The 19,351-nt window shown below is 41.3% G+C and overlaps 1 protein-coding gene across 2 annotated transcripts in view; it reads right to left on the bottom strand.

Annotated features, from left to right (window-relative positions):
* The window catches only part of CDKAL1 (CDK5 regulatory subunit associated protein 1 like 1), a 667,880-nt gene that overhangs the window by 32,377 nt on the left and 616,152 nt on the right, over positions 1 to 19,351 (bottom strand). For both annotated transcript variants that reach the window (XM_053668249.1, XM_053668248.1), the window contains one exon: positions 17,340 to 17,504. In XM_053668249.1, the coding sequence (XP_053524224.1) occupies positions 17,340 to 17,504 (165 nt within the window). The remainder of the gene's footprint in view (positions 1 to 17,339; positions 17,505 to 19,351) is intronic.

Below are 19,351 nucleotides of genomic sequence, written 5' to 3'. Positions count from 1 at the left end.
TAGTTCAGTTTATTCATCAGATTCCACATATGAGTGAAATCATATGGTGTTTGTCTTTCTCTGACTGGCTTATTTTATTTAGTATAATGTTCTCCAGATCCATCCATACTGTCACAAAGGATAAATTTTTCTTCCTTTTTATGGCCGAGTAGTATTCTATTGTGTGAAGGTCCCATAGTTGTTGTATCCATTCATCTACTGATGGATACTTGTGCTGCTTCCGTATCTTAGTGATTGTAAATAATTCTGCAATGAACATTGAAGTGCTTATGTTCTTTTGAAGTAGTGTTTTGGGTTCCTTAGGCTATACTCCCAGGAGTGGGATCTCTGTGCTGAAAGGCAGATCCAGTTTGGAAAGCTGTATGGTGATGCCCTTTTGTTTTTCAGGACTGCCTTGACTACACTGGGCCCATCTGGATAATCTGGGATAATGTCTTTATTTTAAGGTCAACTGATAAGCAAATTTAATTCCTTGTACAACTTAATCCCTTGGTCCCTAGCATATTCACGTGTCTTTGTGCTCACCACTGGGGGCAAACATTTCAGAGAATAACAGCATCCTCTAGAATACTTCAATGTTTCCCAAGAGAGGACCATGAGAAAATGCCTTAACTTCTACTAACTTTTACATTTTGGATTCTTTATGTGAAAAAGGAGTTGTTTAAAAAAAGAAAAAGAAAAACTGGACCTAACCCTTCCTGTTCTACAAGGCACAGTCTAAAAACAAGACCCTGAGCTGCAGAGCTGGAGTGACTAGATCTAAGGTGGAGGCAGAACACGAATGCTTGTGGGGTACGTGTCACCCATGAGCAACGACACTGGGATTGCACAGGGTGTGGCTGAATGAATATAGTAAAGGTCCCAACCCTTTATACCTCCTGTGCCTGAGCCTTCTACCACAGAAGTAAGTAATGCCCTCCTTGGCCTTGACCATGTGACTGACTTTGGCCAGGGGGATGTTATCAAACATAATATACAGTGTAGCTTGAAAAGGACTTGAGCGTTTCTGTTTGCTCTTCTTCCTCTGCCGTCACTGTGGAAACATAGCCGGGAGAGCCTCTTTGGGATGAGATGCATGGAGCGGAGCGGATCATCCACAGGGTCCCAGCTGAAGCCGCCTCGATCTGGCAGCTGGACTGTCGGACATGTCAGCAAACCCACCAAGATTAGAAGAGCTGCTCAGCTGCCCTACGCTGACTGTGGATATGTGACCAAGCCTGCTCCAGATTAGCTGAACTCCACGAAGGTTCTGTGATTGTTTATCATGAGGCATTCGCGGCACGTTAACTGATGATATACAGTGAGCACATGTTTGGTCCTGCGCTCCTTTTTAGTAAGGGGTGTACACACATCTCCAGGACAAAGACATTCATTCATTTACTCAGTAGACATTTATGACACATTTGCCCATGCCAGGCACTGTTCTAGGCATTAAGGACACAGATGAAGCACAATGTACCAACCCTCATGGATGGGGCTTCCATTTTCATAACCAGAGACAAAGAAACACGTAAATATCTGGTGTGGCTGATGAGGAGCTGTATGGTGGAGAAAAACAGAGCATGGGTAGGGGGTACCAGGCTGTGACAGATGATGGCGGTGGCATTTTACAGAGGGCTACTCAGGAGAGTCTCACTGATAAGGTGGTGTTTTAGTAGAGATCTGAATGCAGGAGATGATAGGCACGTCACACAAGCATTTAAGAGGAGCACATTCTAAATAGAAGTAGTAGCAAATGGAAAGGCCTCCTGAAGAAGGGTACCTGGTACGTTTAAATTCAAGTGTAGCTGGAACGGCGGGCGTGAGGGGGAGAAAGATCAATGAACCCTGGGGAGCGGAGGCACCAGGCCTGGCCGGCCATTACAGGGGTGCCCGCTTCCACCCTGAGCGTGGTTGCAAAGCCCTGCATGCTCTTCTTTTTAATTTCATTTTTTCTGTTAAGATACAGATAACAAAATTTAGCACTTTAATAATTTTAAGTGCACAATTCAGTGGCCTTAATTAACAATCCTCATGTTGTACAGCCATCATTGCTGTTGATTTCTAAGACTTTCTCAACACTCCAAACAAAAACTCCGTAACCATTAAGAAATAACTCTTTATGCCCCGATAACCTCTCATTTACTTTTGGTTTCTATGAATTTTCCTCTTCTATATCTTTCAAATAAATGGAGTCATATAATATTTGTTCTTTTTTTGTCTGGCTTATTTAACTTAGCATAATGTTTTCAAGATTCACCCATTGAGCAACAATAAAATAATTAAGAAAGATTCGCCCATGTGGTTGAATATGTATCAGAACTTCATTTCTCTTTATGGATAAATAAAATTCTACCATTTGTATATATCACATTTTGTTTGTCAACTCATTTGTTGCTGGACACTTGGGTTGTTTCTACCTTTTGACTGTGTCAATAATGCCACTATGAACATCAGTATACAAGTGTCTGTTTGAGTGCCGGCCTTTAATTTTGGGGTACGTACAGTGGGTCATATGGAATTTTAGATGGGTGTGAGAAGAGACATAATCTGATCTATATACAGGGTGGAAACAAGGACACTGATTAGGAAGATTGTGTTTATTTTCAGATCAGATAGTACAGAGACCAGAAACTCATCTCCCTAAAGAATATTTAAGCCCTGGCTGGTGTAGCTCAGTGGATTGAGCCCGGGGCCTGTGAACCAAACAACCATGGTTCAATTCCCAGTCAGGGCACATGCCTGGGTTGCAGGCCAGTTCCCAGCAGGGGACGCACGAGAGGCAACCATACATTGACGTTTCTCTCCCTCTCTCCTTCCCTTCCCCTCTAAAGATAAATAAATAAAGTATTAAAAGAAAGAATTGTTAAAAGAAGATCTATAGCAAATAACACTATTTGGAACCACAGATGCCCTGTGATTATACAGAGGAGCTCTGGCCTCATCAGAAGGACAACAGAAAAGAAAGAGCAACTCAAAGTCAATGAAAAAGGGGAACTTAATCACAATCACAAAGTATTTATTTTTAGGCAACTATACGTTACAAATGCTGTTGCTGGATATAAATGTGCCTGAAAAGACCACCGATCAAATCCTCTTCTCATGGTATGTATGTGATTTGGGAAAAACACAACCCACGCCCATGGATGTGACATTACCAGGATCTTGATTAAATGGCCTCCATACATCCTCACTGGCCATCACCATGCCAATTTCACACCACACAGTCATCGATCACTTCCTCTCTGCCAGGTACAGCTCTGAATGCTTCCCAGGCTTTATCTCACTTCACTGTACAAATCACCCTATCAAATAGATTCTATTACCCCTAATTTATAAAATAGGAAACACACCTGGAGAGTGAGCAGCCAATGATCACACAGTTAGTAAAGGATAGAGCCAAAATTCCAAATCCACATAGCATGACCCCCAAGCTCATGTGCTTAAGGGCAGTAGTCCCCAACCTTTTTGGCACCAGGAACCAGTTTAAAGGAAGACAATTTTTCCACGGACGGGGCTGGGGGAGACAGGCAGTGCTCAGGCAGTAATGCCAGCCAAGCTTCGCTCACTCACCTGACACGCACCTCCTGCTGTGCAACCTGATGCCTCACAGGCCACTGACTGTGCTAGTCCGCAGCCTGGGGGCTGGGGACTCCTAGTTAAGGGGTACCTGATTCTTTTGACAAGGATGTGTAGGAGGAAGCAGTCCTGGGAGCCAGGACCCTCTAGAATGAATAGATGGTGGTGATAAAGAATACCTACAAGAGTGCTTTGCTCTTCTGGTCCCTGGATTTCTCTCAAGTGGTGGCAAGTCTGAAAGGCACTGCGTCTGATTTTTATAGGTTGACTTCCTACCAGATAACTGTTAACTTGACATATGGCTTGAATATTTATGTTTGAATTACATCAGGCAGATAGAGGGACAGGAGAAAATTTGTTTCTCCAAGGCCCTTTAAATTTAAAACACTGCAAACTAGGATAGAAAACCAAGACATTCATGGTTGTCTTACTTCAGGCACAACTCGAAGTCAACACCCTGAGTATAAGGAGAAACAAGCTAGCACTTTCAACACCAGAAAGTCAAAGGGAAGAAAACTGAAACTTAAGTCCGGCTCTAAAGTACACATCCTTACAGTTCCCATGAAAATAACAGAAGTTTGCAAGATTATTATCAATTTAAAAAGGGGTTTTTGCAATCTGCTTATTGACATGTCAAATGACTTCAAAGAGCAGGTTAGGTGGCTTGACTATATTTTTTATCCCTTGAAAAATATATTAGTTTCCTAATTTGAAGTAACAGGATTTCAACCTATTTATACATTTTCAGCTTCCTCAGCTCTCATCAAGAAACCATCTATTCCACCCTGCCTGTCACTGAATGCCAAGTTCATTCAACAAACTGAGCACCAACTCTGAGCCAGGCGCTGCGCTAGGGCCTGGAGCTGGTGGTAGAACAGACTGACAGGTAGCCCTGCTCTTATGAGCTTTTCCTCAGAGTTGTGTCCAGGCTTGAAAACGTTCCCACAGGCATAATAGAAACTTCTAGTATTCACCCGAATTTCCTTATTTATACAGGAGCACGTATTTCCCAAACTCTTGAAGTTAGGTGGGGCCGCGTGACCAGTTCTGGCTAATGGACATCCAAGGAGACACCACACGTCATTCCAGTGCCGAGGCCGTGAGAAGCCTGGTTCCTCAGCACGTCTCTTCTCGCAGCCAACCTGGGTCCCTGAGCAACTGTGTGGAACAGACAATCCCTGGTTCCAGACTGTCCACCAAATACTGTGGGCATGTTGTAGCATGAGCAGGAAATACACCTTTGTCGTGTTAGGCTTGAGATTTCAGAGTTCATTTGTTGTTATTGTAGGACAGCCTAACTCATCATAGACTAACACATGTGTTTTATTGTCTAAAGTGGTAGCTGTAAGTTTTCTGTTTGACTTCAAAACCTGGAGGCTCCACTCTTTAGAGAACATGACTTTCCATAGCCTGCCTATTTCCCACATCTGCTTATGGATGCTCATGGAAAGCCAGATTTACTCCTGTGCATTATGCCACTTCAAGAAAAACATCTCATTGAAAAATATTTTCTTCTTTATTTGCCTGATTACCCGCTAAATATGGTTCTACTTTGCCACATCCATAATATCCTCTGTAGAAGAAACTGTTTGAACACCCTCTCCACATTGATAGTTCTCCACACTATAAATTCCACCTTACTAATAAATGCAGAGTCCAAGGAGCATTTCCCATCCTCCTTTGTCCCCAAGGGTACACACTTGAGACTCAGGTTCCCTCCTCAGATGCAACATATGCTAGACACTGATTAGGAGGTCAGCTCCATGAGGGGGCAGACAGGGCGTGGGACCTCTGCGTTGCTGGACAGGGGGCAGAAGTAACATCTCTTACCAGCAGCCTCTGTGTGGTTCTGGGTGGTTTTAAAAACTCAGTGAAGAGTCTACTTCCCTGCCCCTTTAACAGTTCTGTGCACTATTGCTTTTTAAACCCCTTCCTGTTTAAACTAACTGTTCTTTGTTGCCTGCAAAGAATGAAGACTCATACATTTCCTGATACCAAAAGTACTCAGAGGTCTCCTATCTCCCAATCCCTTATGATCTGATGCCATCTAATTTAGCTGGTGCTATATTACAGATTTTGTTTCAATGTGCCTCTGTTCGCCTCCTAACCAGACCTGCATCTCCTGGAGGGCAAGAATCACATCTTAGACCTTCTATATCCCAAGCAGTGCTTGGGTCAGCTTTAGGATTGCCAGGATGACCATATAATTCATCACCCAAGCCAAGATACTTTGGGGAGTGAAAAAAGGGCACTATTACTAATTACACTGGGACAACGGATATAAACCAGGACTGTCCCAGTCAAAGTGAGGCATATTGCCATACCTGGCACTTATAATTATGGGCTGAATAAAAATGAAAGACATTTGAAGGAAAAGTAATATAGTCAAAGTCAGAGCATGAGACAGCACTTCTGGACACCTGGGTTTATGTCATCATAGGGGATAATACTCTCCCGGAGTATCCCCAGCCCTAGCCACTAGGACATTGGGCTTAGATGGCCTTTCAGGTTTGGGGGTTTCTGAAATGTGGCTTTGACTTTCATGAGGAAGCTTCTGTTCCTATGAATTCATTTAGATTTGGTAAAAATCACCCATAAAACTTTAACCACAGAGCAATTATGTTGCCAAGGGCAGCTAGTGTACCTCCATAGTAAGACCTTCTCTTTCACCCCAGTCCCTCCCTAAAAGGGTCACAATGGAATAGCAGTATTACCAGAAAAACATCCAGACTAAAGTCTCCTCAAAGATCAAGATCACTTTCAGTATTTCTATCTCCGATATTTAGTCTAGTGCCTAGATAATATTATTTTGTTTCATAAATGCTGAAACATATCATAAAAAGCCAGGTATTACCAGAATGTTGTCTGTGTCAGTAATTCAGGCTCAGGTGGGATGATTCCCTTCTCTCGCCCTCAGCCACTTTTTGCTCTGGGCATCTGCTCATGCCTTTGCTCATGCTGAGCCCACTGCTCCTTGTGTCCCCTCCCCCCATGCCTCAATGTGGGCAAAGGATAAAAATGTAGGAAAGCCCAATCTCACCCCTAAGATGCCTCTTTGTGAGCGTGTACAGTAATGTAAAGAATACTTCATGTGGTCTAGCTGCCTTCATTTCCCAGGCTAGAATAGTAAGTTGACATAACACTGGTAAAAAGCCTTAACACCAAGCACATAGTAGAGGCTCACTAAATGGTAGCTATTACTATCAAGTCACAACTGGTTCCTTGATGCATGCAATTCCCCTTATCACACCCCAGCTACAAGCCCCACAAGGAGGAAACTTATCATCAGTGATCGCAAATAGTAAGGGAAATGAAATGAAGGCTAATTGTTTAGCAGCAGCTAGCTCTGAAGGTACTTTGGATGGTACTCAAATTGTTACATGAAAGGTACTGCAAACATACCAAACACATTTTGAACAGACACAATCACACTAGTTCAGCTGTAATACCCAATTAAAACACAACCCAGCAGCACAAAAACTATGTATCTAGACTGTGAAACCCAAATATTTCCTAACGAGCCTGCAAAAGAAACTAATTAGAGGCAGTATGAAAGAAAGAAATAAACTAAATATTAAATGTACTATGGTATTAATTGTGACACCACTTTAACATCTGGGCAATGAAGAAAAAGAAAAGAAACTACAAAACTGCTTGGGATTGGAGCCAATATCTTTGGGGTGGAAGGAAAACAGGAAGGAACACACCCTTATTTGCCTCTAACACGGTTAGCTGATCTGTTTGAAATTAGATCCACTTTCAACTGTTTTAACTTAATTGTTAAGCCATTTCTTAACCTCATGAATGCAGTTTTCATGTGCTTTCAAATCTGGCCCTGAACTAATAGACCCTTTCACTTCAGTGGTTTTGGAAATGAGTGTTAGATGGAGAGGAAAGCATGTTAACGGTGCTTTTCTAAGGGTCAAAGCTCTGAAAATATAGTATAGTTTGTACATAAAACTCAATACACCTGAATATCCTGCTGGCTCTTTGTCTGGAAATGAGGTAAACCATGCCACCCTCGCAAACTTCTTCCTTTCCAAGAGCACTTGGCTGTGTTGGTGCTGAGCTATCTAACTGCTCAAGTGAATCCATTATTCGGATCAAAGTCCCAACAGATGAGCAACAGGTGGCAGCCAGGCCCCCTGGGGCAGCGTTCCCTTCATCTGGGAGAAACGGAACGGTAGGACCACTCTCCATTCTTGAACAGTCTCTTTTAAAAGGGGGTGTAAAGAATAAGAGGATGAAATGTTTGTAAGAGCAGCCAATGCTCCAAGATTGTTCTTGAGGCTCACTCTATTAACGTGTCTCGTTCCGTGCAGTAACTCCCTAAGGTGGCCTGTTTCCATCTGCCATTTTGTAGGAAATCGTGGCCAATGAGTGCAACAGCCGACATGACAAAAGGCTGTACAATTCTTAACTTCCATTGCTTAGAGTGAAACAATGCCTTGGCATGCATCACAAATTAATAATGATGACACTAGTAGTAGCCAACAGTTATTGACGACTAAGCCACTTTTATGTAAATCCTATAAATGGGTACTATTATCTCCGTTTACACAAGAGAGAACTGAGGTGGGGAGAGGCTAAGTTGCCCAATGGCATATTTCTGTAAGTGGTGAAACACGGAGTCACGTCTGGATAATCAGAATCTAGAATACATGTTTTTAATTGCTATATAATACTACAAAGTGAACATTAATGAAAGCACTTTTTAAAAAATGTGAAGTAAAAAAATTAAAGTAAAAGCCAGGAAATCACTGTTTTTTAAAGCTGTACTGATTGAACCCCTTCTTCAAATATTAATAAAACTACTATGCATCAGGCACTCTGTCCACTTTATCTAATTCAACCCTCTGTGAATCGGTTATGCTCATTTTACAGAGGACGAATCTGTGGTTCAGGGAAGCCTGCTGTCAAAGACCCCAGGAATTGTAATTGTGAGTGTACTATATATACGCTACTGTCCAGAAGTTACCAAATGAGACTCTTGCAATTCAAAAGGCAAGGCTGTACGGACCTGGACTTAAACAATCCAGGTTTGACCTCACACCCAACAGGAAGGCTACTGCCAAAAACAAACAAACAAACAAACAAACAAACAAACAAACCCTGCTGGAAAATAACAAGTGTTGGTGAGGATGTGGCAAAACTGGAACCCTGGTGCACTGTTTGTGGGAATGTAAAGTGGTACATCCACTGTGGAAAAGAATATGGTGGTTCCTCAAAAAAATTAAAAGTAGAACTATCATACGATCTAGTAGTTCCACTTCTGGTTATGTACCCAGAGCAATTAAAGCAAGATCTCAAAGAGATAGTTGTATATCCACATTCATACCAGTGTTATTACTAAGGACCAAAAGGTGGAAGCAACCCTAATGTTCGCTGACAGGTGAATGGATAAACAAAATGTGGTATGTACACACCATGGAATAGGATTCAGCCTTAGAAAGGAAGGAAATTCTGACACATGCTGCAACTTGGGTGAACCTTGAGGAAGTTATGTGAAATAAGCCAGTCAGAAAAGACAAGACTCTGATCCCTCTTTCGTGAGGTACCCAGAGCAGTCAAATGCATTAAGACAGAAAGCAGGATGGTGGTGATAGGGACTGGGGGGATTGGGTAAGTGGGGAGCTGCTTAATGGGTATGAAGTCTCAGTTTTGCAGGATGAAAAATTATGGAGATTGGCTGCACACCAGTGTGAATGTTTTTAACATTGCTAAACTGTACACTTAAAATAGTTAAGATAATACATTTTACGTTATAAATATTTTGCCACAATTCAAACATAAAAACACAGGCTTAAAAGTTGATTAAGACCTGGATATAAATATTGGCTTACCTTTCCCACCCTCTAAATCTCTAAATTTGTGACTCTGGATAAGTTATTTATGAAGTTACTGATGCTCAGATTCCTTATTTGTGAAATAGGGATAATAATAGTAACTTCCTCATAGGGTTATGAGGACAATGGGAGTGAATCCATGCAAGATATAGCATAGCATAGATTTAGTATAGCACTTGGGCCATAATAAGGACCCCATAAATAGTGGCTTTGAGTCACAGCAGTAAGCAAGGAATATTTAGTCAATGGCAGAGTGGGTACTGAGGGAGGAAAAATCCTTTGCTCTCTCTCAAGAGGTTACATGAGGAAGAGAAATCCCTCTTGGGGGGTTTGACATGGCTCAAGGTTTGGCTATGGCCTTGAAAGCTCAGAAACTGAACTTCACCCACAGAAGAGACTACATGGATAGGACACAGGAAACCAGTTTATTAACAACACACTTACAGAGGGCTGAACAAACCTGTTTTTTTCCTGCAAGCAGATTTGCACAGGAAAGCAAATTATAATTCCATGTTTGTCTGGCAAGCACGAACTCAAGAAAGGGAAGTAAATGCATCAAACATACAAAGGTAGCAGACTAAGGAAAATGGGTGCATTTGTTCCAAATCAGAATGGTCTTCAGACTTTTTGAAGTCCACTGGCCCATGTGTCCTCTCTTCCCGGAAACAGGCATCCACACTGCCAGTGTTAGCTCCTAGACCTTCTTCGTTTGCTTTACATGGCTGTCCACTCCCACCTTATAAATGGCTTTCTGTTTGTTTGACCACATTAATGCCTTCCAGAATGTTGCAGTCGACTCCTGCAGGTTTAGGACCTGACAGTGTGTTTAAGGTAATTAATTCTGTCTTTTCTTTGACCCAAAAGATGTTGAATCTCATGCAGGGCAATGTTATTCATCTCAGATACTAGAGCAGTACAGGCTTTCATGTATATTGTTTAATAGCTTAACAAAAATAATTTAGAATATTCACTGAATTTCCATATATTTCTAGGCAATAACTGTCAAGATATATTATCAAGTGAAAATAGCAAGAGTGTGTAAAATTTACCTAGGAAGGAGGTGACAAAGTGACAAACATACGTACATGTATTTGTGTTGTTAAAACAGACCACTGAAAGAATGAACTGAAAAACAAAATGAAAACAGTAACTGCTCAAACAGGTAAGGGAGGTGACGGGGTAGAGGGGGACAGTACTAAGTAGAAGGTGGATTCCTCACAACAGTTTTGTAGATCTAATTTTGCAAAAGATTTTACATAATTATAAAACAAAATGTAAAAAATTCTAAAAAATTGGAAACAAAGTAAAACGAATGCTTTTAATTGTGTATTCACGTAGCTATATGGGGAGGAATAATTTCAGGTGACTTTAAAGCCATTATTTGCCTGTACATCCCTGGAGGGATAGACCCTAAGAACAAAAACAACAGCAAAACTACCACAACAGCTTAACCTGTCTTTAGCAATCACATGTTGGTGGGAGTGTTGGTATGGGTTTTATTAGACAATTACATGGGTATTACAAGATAATGCAAGTGATGACCTGCGTTGTGTTATAGGGAGCTGGGACTTTCAGCGTGGAATAAAGAAGTTAGAGATGTAAGACAGAAAACCCCTGAAGCTGACTTGGATGAGAGCATCAATAGGGGGAAATAAGGATATTTTCAACTATCAGAGATTTCAAGATCTATGTCAACAGGACTGAGGAACCAATTTGATGTGCTCCCATTGCCCCAAAATGCAATCATTTGAGGCTCAATTAAGTACAATAACTGCAATGGATAAAAACATATCAAATAGACAGAAATCTGTAAGGTCATAGGAATACTTTTAAAAAACCTCATTGGTTAGTTTTAGAAGATGCTAAGCAATCAACACAAACTTTGAAAACTGACAGTAAGTACTGAGTCATTTTCTCACCTTTCCTGTATGAACCAAACCTCATGGTAAAAAATGTTGACAAGAGAAAGTCTGTCATCATAGCAGTACTTCAGCTAACACACGAGGAAGGAAAGACCGAATCAGAAAGCCACTAACTGCAACCCCTAACGACGCAGTGACTCTTGGCAGGGAGAGAGACAGGCCTCGTAATGGAAGTGCACTATGCCATATGAAATAATCTTGACAAAAACTCAAATATGAATCTGATTAAGCCTCTAAATCTAAGAACTAATTTGTAAAACAAACAGGCAACACAGAACCCCGGTAAATTGCATGAGAGGATGCAATTAGCAAATTCTACACTATGGGAAATGCCACAGTACAGACAAGCTGGTTTCTTCTACAAATAAACTGCAATACAAAAAGAGAAAAGAGAGACGGTAAATTAAAACCAACGTATAAGACATAACAGCTAAGTGCAATGAATAGATCTCATCTGCATCCTGATTCAAATAAACTGTTTTAGGCCCTGGCCAGGTAGCTCAGTTGGTTAGAGCGCCGTCCTAATACGCCAAGGTTGTGGGTTTGATCCCTGGTCAGGACACACGAAAGAAACAGCCAATGAGTGCACGAATAAGTGGAACAACAAATTATCTCTCTCCCCCTCTCCTTCCTCTCTCCCTCAAGTCAATCAACAACAACAAAAAAATAAAATAAACTGTTTAAAAACATTGCCAAATGTGAATATTGCTGGATAAAGAATTAATGTTAATTATTTTTAGATGTGATAATACATCATGATTGTTAAGTTTTAAAAGAGGTCTTCATCTTTTAGAGATATTTTCTGACATGTTTAGATGAAATGGAATGATAAGTGAGAATTCCTTGAAAATAGCCAGGGGGATGGGGTGAATAAGAACACAGGTAATGTAAGATCAACTACGAGTTGATAACTGTTAAAAGTACGTGTGGGCCCCTGACCAGTGTGGCTCAGTTGGCTGGGCATCATTCTGTGAAGCAAAGGGCCACTGGTTTGATTCCTGGTCAGGGCACATGCCTGGGTTGCAGGTTCAGCCCTCAGTCGGGTGCATACAAGAGGCAAAAGATCAGTTTCTTTTTCACATCGAAGTTTCTATCCCTTTCTTTCTCCCTACTCCTCTCTCTAAAAATAAATAAATAAAATCTTCATAAAATTTAAAAAATAAATAAAGTGGGCGATGGTTAAGTGAGATCATACTATTCTCTCTACTTATGAATATGCTTAAAAATTTCAACAATAAAAATTTTCCATAATAGAGATAAAACAATTCATTGATTCCAATCTTTGATGATGGCTCTCGGATAATTTTTCATATTACCAAAGGGCCATGAATTTGGTACAGGTGATGTGAGGTTCTGATCACGCACAGGTTTTCTTAAGGTGAAAAGAATGAACAGCATAGCAATTTTCTAAGGAAATTTCAGTTGTATATAAAGACCATCATATTGAGAGAAAGGGGAGGGAATTTCGGGGGAAAGGGAAGGGTTTGCAGGAACAAGTATAAAGGACACATGCACAATAACGAGGGGGGAGTGGACACAAGGAGGAGGTGCGGAGCGCTGGGGGTGGGTGGGCCACGGTGTGGGGAAAGGCAGGAAACGACCTGGACAACAATTAAAATAAAAAAATTTAAAAATACACAAAAAAGTCAATGTTGTATTGCATTTATATATAAAGTGAGAGCTGGCGACAGAAGCCATGGCAGGGCGTGTCCAGGGCAGGGGAGAGGGAAGAGTCCAGAGGGGATTATGAGGGCACTTCCTGAGGCAGCAGGCACGTTCCGCACCTTCACTGTTGCGTTGTTTGTAAGGGCGCGCACATTTATCAGAATGTAAGCTTAAGATCTGTGCATTTCACTCTATATAAACTGTACTTCATAAAATTAATTTTTAAAAAAAGGCCATCATATTGAACAGGCTATCTTATCACAAATTGAGGTTCCACAAGAGAGCTGGATAAAAATATCAAAGCTCTTCACATCTTAAAACTGTGTTTTTCTCAAGGGTCCTGTTCCTCTGCCACCTTTCCCTCAACAGCTGCCCCCCCCCCACATACAACTTTTGCCTCCATCCCGACTGTCATTTTTATAGTCACCTTCTGAAGAATTACGCAGATGAGGGACGATGTCCATCATCCAAGGAGATACTGTTTGACTCTATTTTCTGAAGATAGTACTATGAAAAGTTGGTATAATTACATTAAAATATTAAAATTGCTCTTATGACTATCACGTGGTCTCCTCCCCACCTGGGAGTCATCTTGCTCGAAGGGCGGCTCTCAAATTCCAGCACGCATCAGTGTTACCCGGAGGGTGGTTGAAACAGATCTTCCTTGAGCCGCCCTCACCATTCCCGACTCAGGTTTGGGTTTAAGCTGAAGAATTTACACTTTGAACAAGTGCCCAGATATCCCTGAGACCACACTTGAAAACTATCATCCTAGACCATCTATGAAAACTTACGTACCACCCCTTCTTCCACCTGAGAACAAACAGCTTTCAGAGAAAAGTTTATGATCTATCCTTTCTTTGATTTATATTTATCCCTTTGAACTCTATGCTGCCTTCATTGGATTATCTTCATGTTAACTTTAGTCTGAAGTGAATGATCCTTAAATGATCCTTATTCAGCGATGTTCCCTATCAGGTTGGAGGCGGCACTTGGCTATCATCTCCCCTATGAAACCGACTGATTTTGTCTCTCTTTCCTAGTCCCTCCCACTTCTATTCCTCCACTCCTCTAACCCAACTGAAAAGAGAAAGAGTAGTAATCATTAAAAGATGTTACTATATGTTGTGCCCACTAGGCTATAACTTCTTAGAGGGCAGTAATCTTTTGACTTTACTATGGCTTTCTTTTCCCAGCACGTTATGGGCATATACCCCTTATTATTTGATAATACAAAGCCTGTTTGCTATTCCTACTTACAGAATTCAAAGTCCTGCCATAGGGTAGGCATTCAATCCGTTTTTGTCAAATGACATATTTCAATCACAGAATCCCAGAGACAACCGAGGTTCAGGGGACCTACGAGATGCACGAAAGGTCACAAAATCTGTCGCTGCAAGCACAGTGCTCCCTGGCCCAGGCCTCACGGCTCCCAGTCGGTGGTGCGGCTCCCGTTTTGTCAGAGGATGCCAACGGGCCTAACACGAGGCAGGAAAGTCCACAGTAGCACAGGACTAGATTCTTAAAGAGTAATCATGAAATTCTCAATTAAGAAAATGCACTTACAAAGCAAAATAGTTTTCATGTATAATATTTTGCTTGAGATGTTTTGGCTTTTCCAGATTTGTTTACAAAGTGTGCAGGGGAGGTTATCATTCCAGAAAACCCAGAAATACCTAGAAAATTCAGGAAGACATGAGTTCTGATGGGGCTGGCTCTCATGCACTGAATAGATCATTCTAATACAGCAATTCACCCCCTCCACTGTCTCTGTACAGCATGAGCATGTGAAATACTGAGCAAAGCTGACACTGTTAACATTAGGTCATCTTCAGAGTCGACTCTTTCTAGATGCAACTAGATTTGAGGGAAAGGGACAATGACCACTTAGTAACTGTTGACTATGTTCCAGCAATAAGATTAAACGGGTTACATACACTATTGAAGGTATTCTTTTCAACACTCCATGAGGTAGACATTATCATTCCCATTTAACAGACTAAACTAAAGCTCAGGGGTCACGTGCATACGATAAACCGGCAGGTGTAGATGCAAATCCAGGTCTATCTGACCTCAAGGCCAGGCTTCACCCATGGAGTTAAGCTGACTGTTTTGGATCCAAGAGTGCCAACACCTTGATCAGTATTCAAAGAGCCCAAATGTCTGAGACATCATTATAACCTTTACCATCTACTTCTAAATCCTGTAGAAATGGAAGCTGTTCTCTTCTTGCTCAATTTATTTTCATTCATAATCATCCGCCAAAACATTTTAACATCAGGACCAATTCATTAAAGAAGGCTTTTCCACCCAGCATTCGGCATATCCCTAAAGCTGACAAATAATGAAGCGTAAAGCTATGTTCATTAATTTACACAAAGTCACAAATGGTGATAACTTGCCTGATGTTTCCCTTGCTGGACACACCCGACTGGATACTCCTGACTCTGGCCTCACGCATGCCGTAAGACTGCTTCCAGAGGCCCAGGAGGGCCGGCAGCGCCCGATCCCTAACCCCGTCTCACCTAGGACTTCTGGGCCTTCCCGACTCAGAGGAGGGCTGTGGTGGCAGTAGTGACAGCACCAACTCGCAGGCCGGAGGAAGGAAGAGCAGCAGAGGAAGAGCATTGCTGCCCCATGCAATGTACATTTTCTTAACCACAGTTAAGCAACTAACAAAAGGGGACTACTTTTTCTGACTTAGGTATCATCAATGATGATACTTTAAAACACCATCCTTTTTAATAGGTGTACACGAAAGAGTTAAATCAGGCAGGTCTTTGAAATACTAGTTTGTGCACTACTACCATTTGCCGTGACTCCTTTTATTGTGGCGACTTAAAAATCAAGCATAAAACACACCGTGTAGGAAAACAAAAATAAGTCAACTTCCTTTAAAAATGTCTGAAGTAAAAGCCACATTTCTAGCAATATAATTTAAATGCTGACTTCTACCGTTCCCTCTTGCCCATGAATTCCAACCCACAAGTACGGTTTCTTCTTTAAATAATAGCGAGCGTTGCTGGTCTTGCTTATCAAGTTCCAGAGCTCACTCCTGGCCGAGCAGGACACCCCGTGGGCGGGGTGTGGGCTCGCCCGCGCCTTCCGTTATCAGTCGGACAGCTGTGCACACAGATTCCTCACAGGCACTCGTCAAGCCCATGAGAGGGGTCACTTGTGTTTGGGCACCAGTGTGTCACCATGCTAATCGAGAATACAGATAATAGTGCCCTCTTTGTCACTACTCCCAGTTTAATTAACACACCCTTGCAATTTATTTTGAGGGAAGAGATAACGCATATATTAAAACAATTTTGGGATTATATGGCCAGATAAATACCCCCTATGTTTTCTCCGTATGTTAAGTCATTGCTATGTACTCTTCTTGGAGTGCTTAACAATTGTGTTAGAGAAAGGACATCAAATGATGCTTAGAAATGTGATACACATTTTCATTTCACACTCCATCAGCTTTTACAACAGTAGCTCAATGAAATGTAAGAGAGAGCTTGGCAAACAGCCATATAAACCAAGGTATAAAACAGGGGTCAGGTTACTTTTTTATCGAAAGAAAAAAATGTTTAATTTTCACTCCACACGACTAAAGAAGATATTCAGTTAACACCCTAGAGCAGCGATTTTCAACTGTTGTGCTGCGAGAATTGTTAAAACATGCAATGCCTGACTATTTAGTCAGGGGCACTGACCTCTTTTCCCTTAGACTGTCAAATTAAAAGAATGACAACAGCCAACACAACAATAGCCATCTGGTGTGAATGAATCAAAATTATACTTATTTTTTTGTCAGACAGGCATAAAATACATTTTTTGGTGTGCCACAGAATTTTAGTCATTAGTTCATGTGTGCCACGAGATGAAAAAGGCTGAAAATCGCTGCCCTAGCGAAGTGCACCATAAGCACACACACCGACACGCTTAGTGTCCGTTGAACGGCAGGTTTTTACTATGTTATAAACAGCTTTGTAAAGCAAGAAAGTATTTCCTCCCTCAGCCCCTTCCACTCAGGATCCACTGACATGGAAACAGACCGGATCAGATCGTCTTTGGTGTTAAATCTCTCACCTGAAAATAATGGCGTTTGCCTTCTGCTTCTAAGCTAGAAGCAGAAACAGCTCATTCACTTTACAGGCAGAGGGAGGGAAAAAAGTTAAAGGCATCAGCAAAAATGCATCTTCCTCATTCAGATTTCTACGTGTCAGAAGAGATTAGAGCCTCATGCATACATAAGAAGGGAACTATAAATGATAAGAGAAACGCGGTCTGGAATCAGGGTGCATCCGCAGCTGCTGCTTTGCTGGCTAGGAGAGTGACAGCATCGTTTACTCACCTCTGTTAAACCGGAGACTTCTCCTTTTGCTAATGGTTTGCTGATGGATGGTGTGTATACTTTGGCGTCTGATACTGGCTGCCCTTTCATAAAATGCTTTCCTGATTCATAAATGTCCACTTCGACCATTTTTCCCATGAACGTGGGGTTCTTTGGCACTAAAACCTTAAAAAAAATTTTTTTCAGAAGGCTTAATTTTTAAAAAATAAACTTATAATTTTAGAACAGTTTTAAGTTTACAGAATCACTGCAAAGAGAACACAGAGAATTCCTGCATACACCACACTCAGTTTCCCTATGAAAACATTTTACATTAGTATGAGAGACATGTCACAATTAATGAGCCATTATTGGTGTATTACTATTAACTAAAGTCTATCCTTTATTCGGAATTCCTCAGCTGTCAACTAACGTCCTTTTCCTACTCTGGAATCCCATCCCAGGTGGGCTCTGTCTCCCAGCTGCTCCAGGGCCCGGGGATCCAGCAGGAAGGAGAGGCGCTCTGGGGGGAGGGGTGGGCAGCGGGCAGCACTCGCTCACTGCAGGCCGCCTGCTGTCCTGCGGCATGTGGAAGGCAGACCTGGGAAATCCCCGGCAGTCAGCCAGTCACTTTTGGACAGGCCTTTGATATTCTGCTCTTGCCTGCCCCGTGCAATGAAGAAAGCGGAGACAACACTGATGAAAGAAAGCCTCATACTTTTGATACCTTCCGAGTTAGCTGTCAGAGTACTGGTTTACGCACACACTTCGAATGGAGGCCTGCGTGTCTGCATGTGCATGGGTGCATGTGTGTGCATGACCGTGTGTTTGGGGGGAAGAGAAAAAAAAACATTTAAAAACAACCCTTTCAATAACCCAAACATGGGGTTTGGAGGTAAATGGCTCCTTTAACTAGTGGTTGCCATTCAGTTCTTTTGATCTGCTCTAAAACACAGGTACCGTATTTTGCCCTGTATGATGAACACTTTTTTGCCCCAATTTTTGAGGGAAAAAATAAGGGTGTGCATTATACATGGGTAGTACTAATTCTACATCTATATAAATGTTTTTAATTCTTTTAATGATTTGTTACATAAAATTTCTTGTACCATATGTTCAAAAATAAATGCTAAAATTCCTTTAAAATACAAAAAACAAGTATCTAAATATAAATAAATACATAAACAGAATTAAAAAATTAAAATGAAAGACGTTTTTCCCTGAAAGTTTGGGCCAAAAACATAAGTGCACATTGTACATGGCAAAATACGGTATTTGCTAGTTCTGCCTCCATGTAGATTCAGCTACTCTGAAGGGTACTTTGGCTGGTTCACAGGAAACTGTCAGATGGTCTCTTTCCACCAGAGATTTCGGATAAAAGTACTTGTTTACCTTGAGCAAACGTTTCCCCTGCTTTGGGACTTACAGGTAGTCTGTATGCATTATGTCTCCCTCACACTTCTATTTTAATACTGTAGTTACTTGCCAATCTTTTAAAGTTAGGGTCCAAAATAAATAGACTAATTCTAATCCAGCAATACTGTGATATCTTGATATAATCTTTACTTCTGGAACTCATCTTATTAGAAAAATAATTCCTATGAAATGTTTGATACTTAGTTGTAGAGACAAAAAAGTCAGTCAAGAGCCAGAAGTTCCACAGCCAATTTCTCTGAGAGACAACATTAGATCTTGGTCTTTCTGAGTTTGATTTTTTTATGACCACTGAGTACACTGCTTCATCAAAGTGTAGGAAGAAGGTCACCTGGGTGGTGAATTACTCATAGTAAGCAACTGAAGTAAAAGAGCTTTAGTATCAGAATATGAAAGCTCTTTTAAATCGGTTTTTATAAAACAAGAAAATCTCTAGAGTAAACTATCCCTGGGAGATGTGGTACTATTCTGGGGGAAAATAACTTGCCTTGATCTGCTGCCTTGATCTGAATGAAGGGCTCAGTGTTTTTCCCCCTCCGGTTTTAATAATTGGAAAAAGCCCGACTGCTTTAAATTGGAGGAAACAGCTAATGAGGCAT

The sequence above is a fragment of the Artibeus jamaicensis genome, unplaced genomic scaffold, assembly GCF_021234435.1.
Source record: "Artibeus jamaicensis isolate MK-2021 breed Jamaican fruit bat unplaced genomic scaffold, CSHL_Jam_final contig_482, whole genome shotgun sequence".
Lineage (NCBI taxonomy): Eukaryota > Metazoa > Chordata > Mammalia > Chiroptera > Phyllostomidae > Artibeus > Artibeus jamaicensis.
The sequence above is the reverse complement of the archived record's forward strand: the minus strand, read 5'-3'. Positions and strand labels throughout refer to the sequence as shown.